The following is a 20892-nucleotide window of genomic DNA, read 5'->3' on the forward strand; positions in this document are numbered from 1 at the left end:
CTTAGTTATAGATTTATTTATATTAGCTTAGTTATAGATTTATTTATATTTAACAAGCATAAACCTAAATAAAATCTATAACTAAATTATACATGATCCAATGAATATGAAATTTTTATAATAGTTTAAGCATACAATAATTAGTCCACCATAAAATTTTCACCACAATTGAACCATAGAAACTGCAACTATGCATTATTCCATTTAATTATAGAAAATCTTAGATCTAAAGCCACAACAAAAACTTTGTAGTAAAACAGAGGCTCGGTGGCTCGCGCATTGTGACAAGTCCTTTGTCCTTATTGAGGGCGAGCTCTATAGGCGAAGCCACACTAGGATCTTATAGCGCTGCATCCTCATCGAATGAGAAAAGCAGTTGCTGAGTGATATCCACGGTGGGGTCTATAGGCACCATGTCGTGCCTAGGACCGTGGTCGGAAACGCATTCCGATAGGGCTTCTATTGGACGACCATAGTAGCCGATGCTGAATAGATTGTGCGCACCTACGAAGGGTGTCAATACTACACTCGGTAGACCCACCTACCGGCCCAAGTACTCCAAATGATCCCCATCATGTGGCCATTCATGGTTTAGGGGCTCGATCTGGTCGGGCCTCTCAAGAGGGCGCCTGGGCCTATATGCACTTGCTTATCACCGTAGACAAGTTTACAAAGTGGATAGAGGCTTGACCGATCTCCGCGATCAAGTCCGAGCAAGCCGTGCTGTTCTTCCTTGACATCGTCCATCGCTTTGGGGCCCCGAACTCCATCATCACGGACAATGGAATGCTGTTCGTTGGAAAGAAGTTCCTCCGATTCTATAATGAATACCATATCTACATTGATTGGGCCGCTGTGAGGCACCCCCGCACGAATGGATAGGTCGAACGCGCAAATAGCATGGTCCTACATGGCCTCAAGCCTAGGATCTTCAACTGGTTGAACAAGTTTGGCGGACGATGGGTCGCGGAGCTTCCTGCGAAGCTCTAGAGCCTAAGGACGACCCCCAGCTGGGCCACCGGCTGCACACCATTCTTTATGGTCTATGTTTCTGAGGCTATCCTTTCGATCGACCTTGATTATGGAGCGTCGAGGGTTAGGGCGTATGACGAACAGGGAGCCGAGGCATCCCTCGAGGATGCCATGGACTAGCTAGATGAAGCACGTGATGTCACCCTCCTCTGCTCGACCAAGTACCAACAAACATTGAGCTGGTACCACAACCATCGAGTGTAGAGTCGTGCCTTTGATGTCGGGGACCTGGTGCTCTGCCTCATCCAGAGCAACAAGAACCACTAGAAGCTCTCTCCACAGTGGGAGGGACCATACATCATCGTGGAAGTCCTCTAACCAGGCACCTACAAGCTTAAGACCATTGATGGTGAAGTCTTCATCAACGCCTGGAACATCGAACAACTATGTCATTTTTACCCTTAATATACGCACACTTTCTCGTATCTGTTTCGCTACCAACTCCCTGATCTTTAGTGACACCCGATCCCAGCAATAGCGGGGGGTCAGGCCTCACTCGGGGGTTGATAAGAGCATATCTATCTGATAGACATTCTCTACGACTGACCCTTTCTCACATTAAGACCCAGAAGCGAGGATTACGAAAATAGATGCTCAGTAAAACTGGTTAGACTGCAAGAAACCTATGCCCCAGCGGCTATGTTGTTTTTGCTCACCAGCATGATCAGAGTTTTTTCTGTACCCCAAGCTTTTCTAGCCTTAACTACGGAAAGAGTCGGTATGCGTGTAAGAGTATATCCACCAAGCAAACATTCTCTATGCCCGACCCGCTCTCATGTTAAGATCTAGAAGCAAGGGTTGCGGAAATAAACGCTGAGTAAAACTGGTCGGACTGCAAAAAACCTATGCCCTAGCGGCTATGACATTTTTGTTCACCAGTGTGATCAGAGTTTGTTCACCCACACCCTAGGCTTTATAGCCTTAATAACGGAAAGGGTCGAAACGCATTAGCCTTTTTATACAAAAAGGGGAGAAGGGCTAAAAATCTGTTTGGCCATAACAAAATTTAAGAGCTTGTCCACTTGTTACGAGTTCGCCGCTTGGCTTATCTGCCCAAATAAAATTCTTGGGAAGGATGATTTCATCCTCTATCTTCGTAGGAAAGTCCTATGCCAGTGGGTCACCCAAGTCGGTCGGATGGCTTGGGCCAATGTTGAGAGACGGGCAGGGAGCAGCAGGATGCCCCATGTGGGTTAGGCTAACTCCATCATGAACGACGGATCCGGATTTCACTCGAACATATCTGGTAAGAGCTCTCCGAACCCGTCACTCAAGCCATCAAGGTAAGTCTTGTGCCAATGGGTTACCCAAGTTGATTGGACGGCTCGGGCAGCTGCCGAGAGACAGGTCATCTTTAAGTGACACCCGGCCCTAGCAATGGCAAGGGGTCAGGCCTCACTCGGAAAACTGACAAGAGTGTTTATTTGGTATACATTCTCTATGCCCAACCCATTTCTCATGCTAAAACCTAGAGGCAAGGTTTGTGGGAACAAATGCTAAGTAAAACTTGTTAGACCACAAGAAACCTACGCCCTAGCGGCTACGACATTTTTGCTCACTAGCATGATCAAAGTTTTTATCCCCGCACCCTGAGCTTTAGCCTTTGCCTTCCCAAGAAGGGTTTGGAGGGCCCACCACTAGAATCTCCATTGAGGAGAGGCCAGTAGGTCGCCCAAGTCGATCAAACAGCTCAGGCCACTGTCGAGAGATGGGTCATCTTTAAGTGACACCTAACCCAAGCAATGGCAAGGGGTCAAGCCTCACTCAGGGATTGGCAAGAGTGTCTATTCGGTAGCATTCTCTTTGCCTGACCCCTTTCTCATGCTAAAACCTAGAGGCAAGGTTTGTGGAAACAAATGCTGAGTAAAACTAGTCAGACCGTAAGAAACCTATGAGCCAACGGCTACGACATTTTTGCTCACCAGCATGATCAAAGTTTATTACCCGCACTCTGAGCTTTAGCCTCCACCTTCCTAGGAAGGGTTTGGAGGGGCCCACCTGTGGAACCTCCATCGAGGAGAGGCCAGTAGGTCACCCAAGTCGATCGGACGGCTTGGGCCATTGCCGAGATGGGTAAGGAGCAGTGGGAGGCCCCATGTGGGTTATGCCGACTCTATCATGAATGACGGACCCAGATTCCACTTGGACATATCCGATAAGAGCTCCCCGAACCCATCACTCGAGCCATCGAGGTAACTTTACCAACCCCTGTTCCGCTTTTCCGGTGCATGATCATTCATTCATCCATTCCCATGCATGCTTTCATACATTCATCCCATACATCCAAGCATCACATATGCCATTATTGCATCACAACGCTTCTTGTCGCGTCACGAAGCGGTAGTCGTCTCATTCAATATGCGCGGCGACCAATCGAGGTTCGAAGGCCAGCCCACGAAGGGCTCAAGGCCGCCTCGCGTTAAAAAGAGCCAGGGGAGAAAACACAGATGAGCCCCAGCAGCCTTTGCCCGACCCACTCAGAAGCAGATAGGGTCATCTTGACCTTCTCGTTCGATCCTAACCTCGAGCCATGCCCATAGAATCTCCATCGAGGGGAGGCCAATGGGCCACCTGAGTCGGTCTCTAGAATGACTTGGGCATCTACCGGAAGGCAGGTTAAGGAGCAGTGGAATGCCACATGAGGGCTATGCCAACCCCATCATGAATGACGGACCCAGATTTGACTCAGACATGCCCGTTAGCGAATTCGCCGAGCGTAACACTCGAGCCATCGAGGCAAGTGTCGTTAGCTCAGCCCCTCTGATTGTGGAAACCACGAACGGGATGACGCATAAAACTCAGCCAACCCCTACCAAGCCCAATAGGGCTCGAGGGCTCGAGCCGCCTGACCCCAACTCAGGAATCTGACCGACCGAGGTTCAAAGGTTGGCCCACGAAGGGCTCGAGGCGGCCTCGTGTCAAATAGAGCCAGGGGAGAAAACATAGATGAGCCCCAGTGGCCTTTGCCCTACCTGCTCAGAAGCGGACATGGTCATCTTGACCTTCTTGTTCAAACCTAACCTCGAGCCATGCTCAAAGAATCTCCATCGAGGGGAGGCCAACGGGCCACCTAAGTCGATCTCTAGAACGACTCGGGCATCTGCTGGGAGGCGGGTTAAGGAGCAGTGAAATGCCACATGAGGGCTATGCTGACCCCGTCATGAATGACGGAACTAAATTCCACTTGAACATGCCTGTTAGAGAGCTCACCAAGCGCGTCACTCGAGCCATCGAGGCAAGTGACGTTAGCTCAACCCCCCCGATTGAAGAAACCACGAACGGGGTAACGATCGCAAAGATGAGCCGACCCTCGACCGGACCCCCGCTATGCGTGGGGGATTGAGGAAAGTTGGACTCACAAGAAGACCGAATACATAGTCATAGAACGATGGATCTAATCCTAGGGAGGGGATACGAGCAAAAAACTAAGAATAACGTTTCTAAAATAAGTGACACTTTCTCCTAGTTTTGCTATCGTCTCTCTCGATCTTTAGTGAAACCCAAGGCCGACAATGATAAGGGGTCAGGCCTCACTTGAGGGCTGATAAGGGTATATATATACCCTTTCCAAAATAGTTGTCATGCCCGACCCCTTCCTCACGTTAAAAATCTAGAGGCAAGTTTTGCGGAAATGAACGACTGAGTAAGGATGGTCGGATTGCAAGAAACCTATGCCCTAGCGGCTATGACACTCTTGCTTACTAGCATAATTAGAGTTTCTCACCCACACCTTAAGCTCTACAGTCTTAACAACAGGAAGGGTCGGAACACATTAACCCCTTTTTACACACAAAAAGGAAGAAACAACAAATTTGTTCAAATGAAATAACAAGTTTGTTTAAACAAAACACAAGGGTCAGAACTTGTCCGCATATTACAAGAATGACCGCCCGACCTATTTAACTAACTAGCCCCTCTGGGGGAGAACTATGCCTTATATCCTGTCCGCCAGGTCCTGCGAAAGGGGAGCCACCGCCGTTTCCATATCCTCTAGCTCGTGGCCTTCATAACCAGACGTGTAGCCATGGCTCATCGCCTCTTGATCGATGCTATCCCCATAATGAGAATGAGCAATTGTGAAGGACTGATTGACCCTAGTGCGATGAGCATTCCTCTTGAGCTAGCGTACCCGAGCCATGATCTCGAAGGCATGCGCTGTGAGCGAGCTGGTCCCCTCCGACCGCACCACCTCAAGGTCATCGCAGACCACTCTGAGGGCGACACTAAGGATACCAAGCTTGTCACTCTCCTACTGAAGATTCCTCCTCACCTTGGCGAGATCCACAGCTAGCCCTACAGAAACACTCTCGGCCTCCAGCTTTCGGGTCATCGTGTTTTTGAGCTCGGTCTAGAGGGAGCCAACCTTCTGCTATGCGTCGTCGCACTATTAGCAGGCCTAGTCATGCTCTTGGAAAGCCTGGTCACAATCCTCATGAGCCATGCCATGTTCCAAGCGGAGCCTCTCTATGGTTTGGATTAGTTCATCCTGCATCTTGCGTAGCCAATCGACCACCACGGCATCTAGGCTCGCCCTATTCTCTAGGGTCGTGAGCTTCTCCTTGGCCCCTAGCTTCAGATCCCTTTCCTTCTCAACCTCACCAAGAAGGTCAAGGATCCGCTGGTGGGTCTCAGCGTCCTTCTAGAGCAACTCATCCCGCTCCTTCCTGACCCTAGTAGCTTCTTCATTATCTTTAGTGACCTCGCCGATAGGGCCTCGAACACCTTCTTGGCCTCGTCAGCATCTCGATGGGCCTCGACCACCCATGACTGAAGACTGGCAGCCTTCTCGATGAGGGGAGTCAACTCGACCACCCTCTGCTGGGCAGCAATGAGCTGAGCTATCAGTTCCCTATGTAGCCGTGCCTCCATGACGAGGCGGTCCCAAGCTTCCTTCTATTGACGAAGGAACCAAGATTTTCCCTGGCAGCGAGCTATAAGGGACTGTAGAAAGACAATGGCTAGGATACAAAAAGTATATAGATGAAGAAAAGAGCAAGAAGCAGGATCAAGCAATGCCCGACCGAAGTGAATGACAACATCGCGCAATGTGCCCGTGGTGAGGTCTAGGGCCTCGAGCATGGACGCGATCCCTATGTCGAGGCTCTCCCACTCCATGCTCTCTACAGCATCGTTAAGAGTAAAAAGCATCGATGCCGAATCCTGTGATTCCATCCATTGAAGCAGGGGCTCACCCCATGCGGGTGAGCTGCTGCCCACTGACATCAAGGTTAGGGATGACTACCCACTGGCCCCAAGCGCCATCGACCCTTCTCACCATGACATCCCCACCAGGACGTCCCCTCCGACGACAGAAGGGGTCAGTAGCGCAGATGCGAACCTCTCTCCTAGCACCACGCTAGGCGCTGTCACTTGGGCCACCGATGGCATGGGTCACGCTGATGCCTCAGGCGATGCTGCGGTTGTGCCTGGTTATGACCCATCTATCACGGCCGCCGCCACCTCCACCTACGTCGGCGGGGTCATGACCGGTTACGCCGCGCCCACCACGGTCGGCACCACGAGCGCGGTTGGCAGCCCCATTCGTCCCGCTGTTGGCAGCAGTATCGCGGCTATCATCGGCTACTCTGCAACCTCCAAAGGCGCCCCTTGAATGCCCACATCCACCCATCCCACCGATGGCATAGGCGCCACCATGGGCGGTGCCTAATCATCCGACAACGTGGTCACACTGGCGCCGCTCCCACCCGAAATGGGCGCGACACCAGCCGATGACTGCCACCTCAATTGGAGGGCGATGCTCTTCTTCGGCCCCAACACCAAAGGATTCCGCTACCTACCGATGTTGCAAGGGATGAAAAACATAAGTCACGATGAAATCTGACTAATAGGAAAAACATAAGAATTGATAACTCACCTCAGCAACATCGGGCGACAGATGCATTTGGGGGACGAACCCCCTGACCTTTGCTCTGCCTCATCGGAATGAGGCCGTTTTTAGCCTACCCCCTGCTCCTAGGTAGAGGGGCTTGCCCCTAGCAGCTCTGAGGGCACACTAGCGGAACTGAAAGGTCCTAATGGCTAGAGGGGGGGGGGTGAATAGCCTAATAAAATTTCTACAACAACACTTAACAAAATGGTTAGACAATTATAAGGCGAAGCAAGTGTTGCGCTAGCCTACTCAAAATGCAAGCCACCTACCACAATTCTAGTTTAGATAGTATCTATTCACACAATAGCTATGACACTACCCTATGTTAGTGTGCTCTCAAAGGCTAACTAAAGAGCCACACCAACCAACCAAGCAAGCTCTCACAACTAGCTACACTAAAGAGCTTGACAACTAGTTTACAGTAATGTAAAGAGAGTGATCAAGAAGGTTATACCACTGTGTAGATGAAGGAACCAATCAATCACAAGGATGAATAACAATGAAGACCAATCACCTCGGAATCAATGATGAACATAATGATTTTTTACCGAGGTTCACTTGCTTGCCGACAAGCTAGTCCTCGTTGTGGCGATTCACTCACTTGGAGGTTCACGCGCTAATTGGCTTCACACGCCAAACCCTCAATAGGGCACCACACAACCAACACAAGATGAGGATCACATAAGCCACGAGCAATACACTAGAGTACCTTTTGGCTCTCCACCGGGAAAAGGTCAAGAACCCCTCACAATCACCACGATCGGAGCCAGAGACAATCACCAACCTCCGCTCGACGATCCTCGTTGCTCCAAGCCATCTAGGTGGCGGCAACCACCAAGAGTAACAAGTGAATCCCGCAGCAAAACATGAACACCAAGTGCCTCTAGATGCAAACACTCAAGCAATACACTTGGATTCTCTCCCAATCTCACAAAGATGATGAATCTATGATGGAGATAAGTGGGAGGGCTTTGGCTAAGCTCACAAGGTTGCTATGTCAATGCAAATGGCCAAGAGGGTGAGCTTGAACCGGCTATGGGGCTTAAATAGAAGCCCCCACAAAATAGAGCCATTGTACCCCTTCACTGGGCACAACACGGGCTGACCGAACGCTCCGGTCATATTGTCCGGACGCTAGACCTCAGCGTCTAGTCGCCCGATGACAGCCACGTGTCCTGATCTCAATGGTCACTTGAGTTGACCGGACGCTGCGCTATAACTGATCGGATGCTGAGCCACCAGTGTCCGATCGTTTCTAGTAAGGTTCCATAAACACATTTTGTCCACTGGACGCGTCCGGTCATGCACGATCGGACCCTGCCAGTGTTTGGTCAGAGACCCTAGCCTCTGTGCGCTGCCCGACAATAGGAACAGACCCTACCTCTAGTGTCTGGTCGCTGAGTGACCCAGCATCCGGTCATGAGACCGAAATGCACACCCTCTACTGCCACTGACCGGACGCACCGGTCCAACCGAGACTAGCGTTCGGTCACTTATAGTGACCTCCATCTTTTCTGTCTAGGGCACCGGTGGCACCGTCGGACTGTCCGCACTCTATGAGCAGACACTCTGCTGGTGAAGTTCCTTACCCTTGCTCAAATGTGCCAACCACCAAGTGTATCACCTTGTGCACATGTGTTAGCATATTTTCACAAATATTTTCAAGGGTGTTAGCACTCCACTAGATCCTAAATGCATATGCAATGAGTAAGAGCATCTAGTGGCACTTTGATAACCGCATCTTGATACGAGTTTCACCCCTCTTAATAGTATGGCTATCAAACCTAAATGTGATCACACTCTCTAAGTGTCTTGATCACCAAAACAAAATAGCTCCTACAAATTATACCTTTGCCTTGAGCTTTTTGTTTTTCTCTTTCTTCTTTCCAAGTCCAAGCACTTGATCATTACCATGGCATCATCTTCATCATGCTATGATCTTCATTTGCTTCATGACTTGGAGTGTGCTACCTATCTCATGATCACTTGATAAACTAGGTTAGCACTTAGGGTTTCATCAATTCACCAAAACCAAACTAGAGCTTTCAGGAATGCCCCACTCCCCTTGGCTCTTAGGGCATGACAGCAGAGCCACCCACCTCTGTTGGCTCCTAGGGGAGGTCGATGGTATGTCCCACCTTTGCCAGCTCCCCTGACATGCCCTCCCTCCATGGAACGGGAAGAGTCCTGACGCCTGCAAGGACGAACCGATGCCTATCAGCACATCTTTGTTCTCTAGATTGTCACACTCAATATCGTCGGCTACCGATTCTTCTTCCTCCATCACCTTGTCATCGTCACCATCATCATCGTCATTATCATCATCGGTGTCCTCCCATAGTTCCCGCGCCTATAGCTTCCACTACTTCTTCCTCTTCTTGTCCTCCTTCGCCTTCCTCAGCCGCTCACCCTCGGTGCAATTCGCCATCCTCATGACCGAATCCCTCGGTAGTGGTGCTGGGTGATCTATGAGGATGAGGCCCCTCGGCTGGTCCTGCCCCTCTCAAAGTTAGTCTCACAAGGTCGAGAAATCAATTGAAGAGAAGGCAAAAGAAAGGGAAACTTACGAAAACAACGTAGCCTAGCTCTGGCCGCATCGGAGGATGCCCTAGCAAAGGGTAGACAAAGTTGATGGTGGCACCTGTGTCGTCTCGCAAAGGCTCATTCACCTCCTTGATGTGTTGTGTGCTCTTGAAGTTGGGGAGCGCTTCCTCGGCGAGTGCCATTCTGTCGAACGATGCCTCAGGTGCCATCGCGTATAGTGAGAGCGTGCGCCATCAATGGCGCCACCCTCCTTGTGTGGTAAGCCCGGATGATGCCCAACCCCTTTAGACTGTTATGCTTTAGAATGTGGATGGTGGCGATGTGGTCTCAGATCTTCTTCTTATCCTTCTTTGGGATGCCCCACTTTCTCCCCTGCTCTGAGGCCTCTTCAATCAGACGCCTAGTGAACTCCGGCAGAGGGGAGATGGCATCATTCTTGAGGTAGAACCACTACAAGTGCCATCCCTTGTTCGACGTCGAGAGCCACATGGACGGGTACTCACCGACCCAATTGTTCTGAAGTTCGATGCCGATGCACCCCATCGGCATGTGCAACTCCTACCTGCCGCCCTTCTCCCTCTTCTTCTATAGGTTGACGATGAAGAAATACCTCCACAAGTCAAAGTGGGGGCTGATCCCTAGGAATCCTTCGCACAGCGCGACGAACGCCACCATGTGTTGGATCTCGTTGGGATTAAGATGTTGCAACTCGATCTTGTAGAAGTGCAGCAACCCTTGGAGGAATTTGTGGACGGGGGTCGTGAGCCCACGCTCATGGAAGTGGGCGAACGACACCACATAGCTATCGGGCGGCGACGATAGATCCTCATCGCTAGGCAGCAACCACTCCTCGGCCGATGTTCGCGCTTGGAGAAGACCGCAACAGATGAGGCCCTCCATGCGCTGGAAGGTGATGTTGGAATGGCACCACAGATCCATTGGAGGTGGGGGCGAATGGATGCGAGCTCAATGACGGTGGGAATGCAGAGGCAGGAAACCTAAGCGATTGGTGGTGGTGGCGTGGCTGCGGAGGTAAGGATGCAGGCGTGCATATGAAACACGAAGGGCTAACCCTTTGGTTTTATTGGGGCAATGGGTGAGAGGAAACTAACAGCCTGCCTAGATCTCCGTGGCTACCACGGCCTATCACCATGTCTCGCCGTGGGGCGTGCGCACACAACCTATGGCCATCCCTTCGAAAAACTTGTCAGACATTTTGCCTCCCCAAATGGGCCACGACCCATCATAGGTAAGAGGGATACAGAGCTAAAAATGGTCCTACGGCCTGTCTAAGCCCAGGAGTTCGAAGGTTGGCCCACCGATGGGTTCGACACCCGCTCCGGGTACTTTTAGAGTGAGGGGTGGAAAGGGATAGGCCCGCTAGCGTACAATACCCGGGTGCATGAGCGCCGTGGGCATCCCAGTCCACGTTCGAGCCTCGGATAGATACGATCCATGGTTTTTCCTCAAAAGAATGGCATAGAGCCCTCGGGATTGATCGAACGGACCTGAGAACTATATGGATTGACCGCTGCGAATTTGGAGTCAGTCACCAGCTGACCCAAGCTAGACCCCCACGAACGGAATGCTGGGGCCCCACTCAGACTAGCTTGTTAACAACTGACCAAGCACCATGGCTCGTCCATAGGGGAAAATCATGGCATGGCTCAACCCCTCCATTTTTATCGGAAAAAACGCTTGAGGGAAGACGATCACGAAGATGAGACGACCCTCGATCGGACCCCTGCTACGTGCGGGGGCTCAAAGAAAGTTGGACTCATAAGGAGACTGAACGCACGGTCATAGAACGACAAAACCCCATAGGGGTCGAAATCAGGAAGGACCTTTTCTGTGGCAGAACCTCCTAAGGAATCGGGCCCACGTGCACCTATCGTTGTCTTAACAGACCTCAGATAGTGTTCACGAGTTCCCAACAACTCAACAGGTCTGTCGAGTGTCCTCAGGAAACCCGAATCATCCACGATTCTCTTTTCAAACAGGATCCCAATCATAGACATTGCAGATTACAACAATTTATTCAAATATATACATCAGAGTAAAAGATAGCGAAAGTCTTAAGATAACATAGTTTACAAACCAGTTGTTTTCAAACTTACAATACCATAAGTGTCATACAACCATAGTAGCGGGATAATATTACATTAACTTTATTTATCATACAAACTAATGCCTTGTCCAAAGGCCATTCATCACTACTCATCGTCATTGACTTCAAACACAGACATGCAGCAGGGACCAAAACAAGCCTGCGCATGCGACTCACCTGCAACAAGGGTTAACAAACCCTGAGTACAAAAGTACTCAACAAGACTAACCCGACGTAAAGGGGTGTAAGACTTTTAGAGATGCAGGGGTTGGGGCAAGGTAAGGATGTAACAAAATTCAAAGTTCTTTGCCAAAAGCTTACTATTCTTATCCTATTTTCAAGTTTTACCCCTTAGGTCATTTTAGTTCATTATCTCAACTAAATATACATTTCCCATATTCCATTCCTTCTCATTTTATTCTTTTTCTCATATTTTAGTAATTCACCAGTCCTGCATTGCTTCTGTAATGAATCGAGTCTCCATATCCATGGAGCACCGGCAATTCGAATTGATTCAAGTCCCAGCTAGGGATTCCTTATCACACGACATATGTAGAACTTAATCTTGCATATATCAACCTCGCTACCGGATCCTCCTATACTAAGCCCTCTCCACGCCACCCGAGAGCACAGCACACCTCATATCTGGCCACATTCCAGCCACGAGGGTACACGCTACTCCCGCCATCTCTCTACTCCTAGTGCGTGAGCATTCGTCTTAGTATTGGATTAGCCGAAGTAAGCTTACTGGAGTATGTGACCAGTACTATAAAGTGTCTCGTTCAGAAGATCCACAATGAGTGGCCTTTAAGCGACATAGTCGGCAACAATACCCAATATTCAAGATAAGTCACCCGACTAGTCTCTAGTTCATTCAACCTTCTTTCTTTTTTTTGGCCAGTATGCCATCTTTGATTGTATCAAAACTTTTATTTTGAAAGCCTATCATAAAGCATACTAAGCATTCTACGCCTTTATAAATGAAAACATCTTCAAGGATGGTAAACAATTAACAAGGTAGGCAATGCATCAAGTAGGTAACATTTGAATTAATCAACTTAATGCAATAAGTAACATAGGTGATAAACTTTTCAAAGTAACAAGGTAAGGGTTTAATGCATAAACCGGGGCTTGCCTTCGTTGACGATCTCAGGTTCTGGATCAGTACCACAATTATCGAATCCCGTGACAACTAGGGATTTTTCCAGAACTTGCTCAACTAGAATCGTTTCACTCTCGGATTCTACATGAAATGATAACATATGCTTTAACATGATGATAATGTAAACATGATGCTATCATGCTACATGAAATATAACAACACTTCGAATACGACTGTTTTCACGGTACAGTTGCAAGCCAACAAAACCAACTTGTAATGCTACCGTCAAGAACCACACATGTAACTTGACCAAATGGATCTTGAAACCCTACTAGTCACAAAACATGATGTAACCAGATCCAACACTAATCAAACACTTAGGGTTTGCTTTTATTTATTTTTGAATTAATTTGGAATTAAGCCCAAAAATGAACTTGTTCCAAATAACCTCAAAATTTTATGTACGCTTCCTCATGATAAATTAGTGTACCAAAACAATTTTCATAATTTTTGGAATTATATAGTGGCCTACAAAAATCATGGAAATTGCATTTATTAATTAATGGACTGAATATTTGAACATTAAAAATTTATTCAAATTTCAAGTTTCAAATTTTTAAACCATACTAGAGCATGTACAGAGGCTACACACAAAATTTCAGAATTTTTGGAGCTATGATTACTTTCCTACAAATTTCCAAAGATTCAGCACTATTCAAAATTAGAAAATACCAAAACCTTACTGTTCTTCTCTTTCTCTCTCACTGACAAACCGACCCCACTCGTCAGTGTCACATAACAAGACACAGCGGCACTGCCATCACTGATCGACACAAAATGCGTCGACGGCGACGCTCCGGCGAGGCAGACCGCACCTAAATGATCTACACCATCCTACGAATCCATCCCAGCCCTCAGAACGGCAGCAAGTGCACCGAAGAGAGCTCCACGCTGGCCATGGTAGCTCGAGCACGACGGCTCATGGCATAACCCCGGCAATGGTGCAGTAGAGTCTAAAACGAAGCGAGTATCACGTTCAGTAGCTTACCACGATCACGATGGTGCGTTTGGTGAAGACGGAGACGGTCTGGAACAGCCTGGCCACGTCGAGTCGATGGTGGCGGAGCTCTGACCGGTCTCGGGGAAGAAGACGTTGCGCCGGGCGATTTCGGCCAACCCAATCAACGCGAGCAAGCCGAAGAGGAGCGCAAGACCGAGGCGATCGCATTGGCATAGCTGGGTACGACGGACATGACTCGACGGTGGCTACGGCAAGCGGCGGAGCTGATTGGCGGTGGAGTAGAGCAGAGGGGAAAAAACGGGGACGATGGCGGCGGTTGCTGCTATTTATAGCCGGGAAGGGGATGTTCGACGTCGACAGCGCACGAACAAACTCGCCACGGCACCAACTGCGTGTCAATGCGCGAGGAAGCGGCGCAATTTGATCGGCGGTGACAACAGCATGGTGCCGGCGGCAAGCAGAGAGGTGGCGCTCAGCTGATTTTCAATTTTGAAGTATTTACAGAATTGCCACTGCGTTAATTTTGCAAATTACTCACAAATTTTCTAAAGAAGTTGAAAATCTCCAAAAATGAAAGTTGCTCAACTTTTCAAACTCTACCACTTTGCTTCAAGGAACATTTTCAAATTCTGCCTCCATTTTGAAATTTGAATTTGGGGTGCTTTTGAGCATTTGAATCATTTAAAAGTTACTCCAAATTTTATATGTAAACTTGAAAAACTTTGAATTCCAAAGTTTATCCTTATAAAATAATCTTCAACTTTGCTTTTTGTCATAACCCCAAATTCCAAATGGATTTTGAATTAGACAAAAGGGGCAAAAATGACTTTTATGATTTGAATTTGTATTCAAATTTGATTTGTTTTCCTTTTACTTTAACTTTGATTTTTGACCAGTAACATGGCCCATTAGGGTTATTTGAGTCAAATGACACATGGCCTCACATGATCACATGAAATTTGACCCTTGTGGTCATGATCTTTATTTAGGGTTTTGAATCACATCACACATAAAATAACAACTTACTAAATAAAGCTTATTTAGTGAATGCATTCAAAATTTTCTACTTTATGAATGCTTTGCAATGCATATGATGATATGGCAAGTTTTAGTGTTAGGTCAAAACACCAGAGGTGTTACATTTTTCGACCCACCAAATCTCATGGCTATACCCCTAAGAGGCCCGATCATGACGAAAGGGAATCTCTGTCCCCAGGACACACCGTGGGCGATTAGGAAAAGGCCAAGGCCCTTAGAGTCCTCCCTGTTTAGAAAAGCATCCGAAGGAGTATTCTACTCATTCGTAGGCTCAGGGGATATTGTCGAGGACCAATACAAGGGTATCCAAAGAGGAGGAGCTAATGGACCATCAACATTGATTCATCCAAGCAGTTAAGAGCGCGACTATAGCTCCAACCGACCCTAGGCACGAAGGCTCCGACTCGCCCGACCTCTGGGGGCGGGCTCCGCCTCGCCCGACCCTAAGGCCGCGGGCTTCGCCTAGCCTGACCCTAAGGCTGTAGGCTCCGCCTCGCTTGACCCTTAGGTTTGTGCTCCGCCTCGCCCGACCTCTGGCGGCGGGTTTTCGCCTCGCCCGATCTCGAGGCCACGGGCTCCGTCTCGCCCGATGGGGACCTATACAACCGCCAACCACTCCAGGTCCAAGTGTATGGGCCTGGGTCAAAACTCTAACACCAAGGGAGAGACCGGCACGCCCCGATGTAACCCATGGCCATGACGGGCTATACTTAAGGATTCACATCAAGAACGGCATCGGGCGTACCAGTGTTGTTCTGCCTAACCCCCATACAAACGTTGATAGGCACGTCGGCTCACCACGACATCCACTGTGATGGAATGGAACACCATGACCGGCAGGCGACGCCTACGCATAGCGCTAGTAACGGACAGGGCCGCGATGTGGAGTTGTCCTTGTTGACATCTACAGGGTCACGTGGGACCCGCATAAAGGATGAGAAGGATCCAACGATCTTGAAGGAGTTCTTTTCTCTCGTTCTTCTCTTTTCTCCGCTATAAGCCGTGCTTTCCCTTGGCCTATAAAAGGGAAAGCAGGACGTTCCATGAATGGGGGCCGATCTGATTAAAACCGATCAATCAAGATCGTCACAAGAAGCACGACATGAGCACTCGGCTGAGCAGCAATCGAGCTCTCAACACCCGTTCACTCCTTTTACCAGAGACTTGGGATCTTTTCCCTCTCTGGCCTGTTTGTACCCCCTACTATAAACTTTCAGTGCTAGTAACACGAGCAGCAGCGACTGAACTGGACGTAGAGACTTTCTGCCCGAACAGTATAAACCTTGTGTCCTTTAAGCACACAAATTCGAGCCAGACGCGCAGTGTTAGAAATTTACTCAGTCGGTGGTAACTCGAAACAAAATTGGATTTTCCATTTTATGATTTTTTCTGTGATTTACTATGATTTTTCAGAGATTCGACCGAAATAAATAAAAAAGAAGATAAAACCACCTTCAAAACCGCTTATAACAGGGTCAGGGAGGTAAGATGAACGGTTTTAAAAGTTGATGGAGGTGTTTTGTCCAGTTTTGAAGTTTGGAGAGGAAAAAACGGACTTTCGTAAAAATTAAGGGAGACAATGTGGACTTTTTTTTAAAAAAAAGGGAGGGTATGCTGGGCTCAGGAGCCCAAATAATGTTGGCCCTTTACTATCGTCCAAACCGTTAGCCCAAAATGTCGTAATAACGTGGGGCTTCAGGGCATCTCTAAATGACGAAAGCTAGGGCCAAGCTCTGGCCCCTCATTGGGCCACGTCACCCATTTTTTATCCTCCATTGGATCTTGATCGGACCATCCACGGTGCAGCCGCTAGCGATTCCAGAGCCTTCGTATCCGGCGTGAGACAAAGCCACCGCCGCTATGCCCTCCTGACGCCGCGCCGCCGCCGCTTCCACCTGCCTCGGCTAACGGCAATGAATCTTGAGGAAGGATAGCGCTAGCTACTGCTACCCCACCGCCCTCACAGGCATGGGCAACGCCGGAAGTAGAGACGGCAGCTAGCGCGAGTGCGCAGCCCACCCTTCCTCCTCGCCATTTCGCTGACACCCGTGCCCTAAAACCTAACCCTAGCGGCGGCGCGAGCCACGTCGGCAGCGCGAGGCGGCGGCGCAAAGAGCAGCGTGGGCGGTGGCGCGAACAGCGCGCGCAGGCCACGGTGGCGACAGCGCTCATGCTGGGTCTCGCGAGGCGGCGGCGCGAGCACAAAGAGGCAACGCGAGGCACAACGGTGGGCGGCAACGCGAGGAGCAGCACAGTCGGTGGTGGCAGCAGCAGCGCGAGCAGACCGTGGTGGCGGCGGCGCCCACGCAGTCTCGGATCACGTCATATAGCTCCAGGAGGCAGCGGTGCGACAACGAGTGACGAGGGGTCGCTGTAGCTTCCATATGCAGGTTGATGTCGTCTACCGCTACACCGCCCCTTGCACGGTAGTAGTCTTCATCTGGTCTAAGGCCGCCAGTCGTGCTCTCACTGCTGACCATCGATGCCGTGGTGCAGTGCTGCGTTGGCCTCTTCGCACGCAACAATTTTCCCTGCTCATCGTGTAAGTCTGCTTGCCACTAGCGACTTGCTCGATAAAATGTCTGAACCAAAGTGATGCCTCTAATGAGCCAGAGGCAGAAAACTTGCTGTGAGACTCCTTATTGGAGCTTTTGTTAAAACATTCCAATGTCAGTACCTAACTACATTATTGCCTCTTTCAATATATATCAGCATCATACAGTTAATGTACCATTAATTATTATTTCATATTATCATGGCCTTGATAGCGGATTCTTAAATATTGTTTCCACAGTTCAACACTACTCAAGTGTTAAACTGCTTCTCTATCCTCTGATTCCAGAAGCTGTCAGAATTCTACTCTAGCAGTCCTTTGAGAAAGTGGTTGAGAATGCTGTGTTGTCGACAAATGGACATTTAAGTTCTATGTTAGTGTTTTGGTGCTTGCAGTTACAGGCTTTCAAAAAAATTCAGGAGCAACCTCTTCATTGCTTCTTACGTACAATAGTTCTTTCTCTGATGTATGTAGCAAGTGCAAGGTAGAAGCTGTCAATAAAAATAAGATTTATAGTCTGGCTCTGTCTTTGATATACAGTTATTCAGTTCTTGGTCTCTGTATTTCATTATTTTTTCTTAGAATGATTTAGACTTTTGGAATGATCTGCTCCTTTATTCATGTGCTTCCATTACTGTATGCTAAGAAAAATGCCTCCATGATTTTTCTGCCATAAGAAAACTATTTATCTAAGTAAATGTTATTAAATCTATTTTTTATAGAACTGCATATGGCTACTATGATGTTGATAGAACAATTTTCAAACTACATTGCTAAGTTTCCTTAAATCCCACGTAGAATCACCAGCTGGCTAGCTAACGCAGCGCCCCAAGTTTTCTAGTGTTCCCAACTTTTCTAGTGTTTCAGTGAAATAATTTTTGATAGAAACTGTTTCGAATTTGAAACAATCTGACTCGAATTGATTCTGGACTTTGCTGAAATATTCGCGATATTATCATTGAACCTTCCATATCCATGCGATATTGTCGAAGAAAAACTCTTTCATAATTATTAACCACCTAAATAAAGTTACTAAAAATCGTCTTACATCGCCAGGTTACCCTCCTCATGATCCCGCAAAACCCAGCGCCCGCTCGCGTCCCTGGTCATGCCCTTGTTCCCCTCCACCCACCACGCCGCCGGCACGGGGTACTCGTCGCTGAGCGCGTCCACCTCCTTGTTCACCAGCGCTACGTCGCGGTCGACCACTAGGCCGAACCCGGCGCCGTCGCCGGCGCCCTGCGTGCCCGCGACGCCGTGCAGGTAGCACTCGAGGTTGTGCCAGGCCGCGGGGCCCGGCCCGGGCTTCTTGAGGTGCGGCGACTTGCGCGTGTCCAGCAGCAGCTCCACGCCCACGTCCCTGTAGAACGCGGCCGGCAGGATGGTCGGCACGATGTCCGGCGCGTTCCGGACCCGGAGCATCCGGGCGGCGCCGGGCATCGACTCGAACGCCTTCTTGAACTCGTCGTCGCCCACGCGCGGGCTGCCGAAGACGATGGCGGTGACGGGGACCGTGTCGTTGGGGTTGGAGCCCCCCCGGACGTTGAGGCCGTTGGCGACGATGTCGATGGCGGTGAGCGTGGAGAGCGCCGCGCCGAGGCTGTGGCCGGTTAGCGTGATACTGCAGTTCTCGCCCTTGTACGCGTCCAGCAGCCTTCTAACCTCAGTCAACACCTGCATGCATAGATTAATTTGGCACTCGTTCAGCGATTATGTGGCCAGAAGGCGAACAAAGAATAAGAAACTGAGCTCAATTGCGGAGGGACACTGGGACAGCGATTCGTGTCTCCTTTCCAATCCAATCAAGAAGGCCGGTTTGTCGTTTCGTCCATCCTATCCCTATCATTATAATTCCAAACAGTTTGCAGCATGTTATCTTGTTGCTTCTCCGAAAATTCTTGTGGACACCAACATCAAGATGTTCCAGTCCCAGCAAGATTCTATACAAAATGCAAACTTCCCTATCAACACAAATGCCTACTACTCCTACAATGCGCCTGCCAAATCATTTGCCAGTTCACTACAGCGTGTGAAACACAGAAGCCTGTCCCCGTGTACACTGCAGTTTCCATGCTCTCTTTAAATGTCTCTGTCGGTATCCTAAAAAACATACTAGGAGAGTACAGCTAGCTGTCTGTACTGCCGTAATCTCTACCATTTATTATTGTGACGACGCTAAAGGTCCAACATTTGACTGATCTTGGTGCAAATGTGTGAACAAATTGCGCCACACTGGCACAATTCCAGTATGGTACAGTCCGGCTGACAAGAACGGCAGTGATCGGCAACATATAATCAGTGTCCTATCTTGTGCGCTTGAAAACATTACGAAAACCACTGCAAATTACTGGTCATCGCATGACTTCAAGTTTTTTGAAGACCATGCGGCCTAAGCTAATGTGCCATGGAAGGACAAGGAAACACAACAGACTGTGTCAGCAAAGGACATGAGGGAGTCAAAGCTAGATTACCTGCTCTCTCGCGCTTTGTTTGTTGAACCGCGACGTGGAATTCCTCGACGCGTACACGGCTAAGAAACCCCGGTGCACCGCCGGCTGCGACCACCCGTGACCCGGCCCGACGACGCCCGTCGCCGGCACCAGCGTGATGTCCAGGTCGTCGGCCCACTCCACGGCGCGCTTCGTCCCGCGCCACGCCACCACGATGTCCCGCCTCCCCAGCCTCGCGGCGCCGGCGTCCGTGGCCACGGCGACGTACCCCATCCAGTTCGACTCGGCGCTCCACGCCCCCGGCGGCGCCGGCCGCGTGATGAACGTGTCGGGGACGGGGACGCGCGCGCTCGACGTCGCGTAGAGGAACCTCGTGACGGTGTACGCGTCCGGGTCGGCCCCGGGCGCCTGCGTCCTGTGGAGGAACGCGCCGGGCGCGTACCGCGACGCGCCTGCGTACGGCGACGCCGGGTCGCCGATGAACGCGTCCGACGTCGCCTGCGCCAGCTCTCCGTACCGGATGACGGCGCGGCGGAGGTCGGCGTCGAGCGGGTCCAGGAGGCCGTCCCAATTGTCCCGCCCGCTGAGTTCAGCCCATGACCTCTGGGCAAGGGCAATGGTGATGGCGGTGTCGGCGGAAAGCGTGGTGGCTACGAGTACAGAAACGAGGAGGAGGAAGAAGCGGTGCATTTTGGAGACTTCTGCTTGCGACTGAACAAACTGGCTGTCGTAGATTTATGGACCTGTGGAGCATGGACATGTGAACGGCATCGCGTGCAGGGTGTACTGCATGCAGCGGGGCTGCAGAACTGCAGGTGGAAGGAAAGCAACAGGTGTATAGGGGAAAGGTGAGAATCAAGGAAGGAATATGTAACGTGAGACAAAGCTACCCATTCTTTTTTTTACTCAACTAAAATCAAGAAATTAATTCTCTCGAATCCAAGCGAGTAGTGACGACTAGCAGCTCTTACGGAGTCACGGTGTGCATGCAGAATTGCAGATGCAGTGCAGGAGGATATGGTACCAAGCACTGCAATAAATTTTGAGCATAAAGAGGGCTGCTGTAATAAGCCTCAAAGTGAGAGCCTGGTGATGCCACACAGCTGCAGCTCGCAGGCTCTTCAGGGTTTGAAATCGTGAATGGATTTTGTGGG

General features: G+C 49.7%; 1 protein-coding gene across 1 annotated transcript; it reads right to left on the bottom strand.

The window, feature by feature from the left end:
* Positions 1-18269: 18269 nt before the first annotated feature.
* Positions 18270-20449, bottom strand: LOC136452582 (phospholipase A1-II 3-like). Its single transcript, XM_066453189.1, has 2 exons — positions 19760-20449; positions 18270-18962 (listed from the first exon to the last, which is right to left on the bottom strand). Exons 1-2 carry the CDS (start codon positions 20426-20428, stop codon positions 18333-18335), a joined length of 1299 nt encoding a protein of 432 aa, XP_066309286.1. The 5' UTR covers positions 20429-20449; the 3' UTR covers positions 18270-18332.
* Positions 20450-20892: the final 443 nt, after the last annotated feature.

Source organism: Miscanthus floridulus, chromosome 5 (genome assembly GCF_019320115.1).
Source record: "Miscanthus floridulus cultivar M001 chromosome 5, ASM1932011v1, whole genome shotgun sequence".
Classification (NCBI taxonomy): domain Eukaryota; kingdom Viridiplantae; phylum Streptophyta; class Magnoliopsida; order Poales; family Poaceae; genus Miscanthus; species Miscanthus floridulus.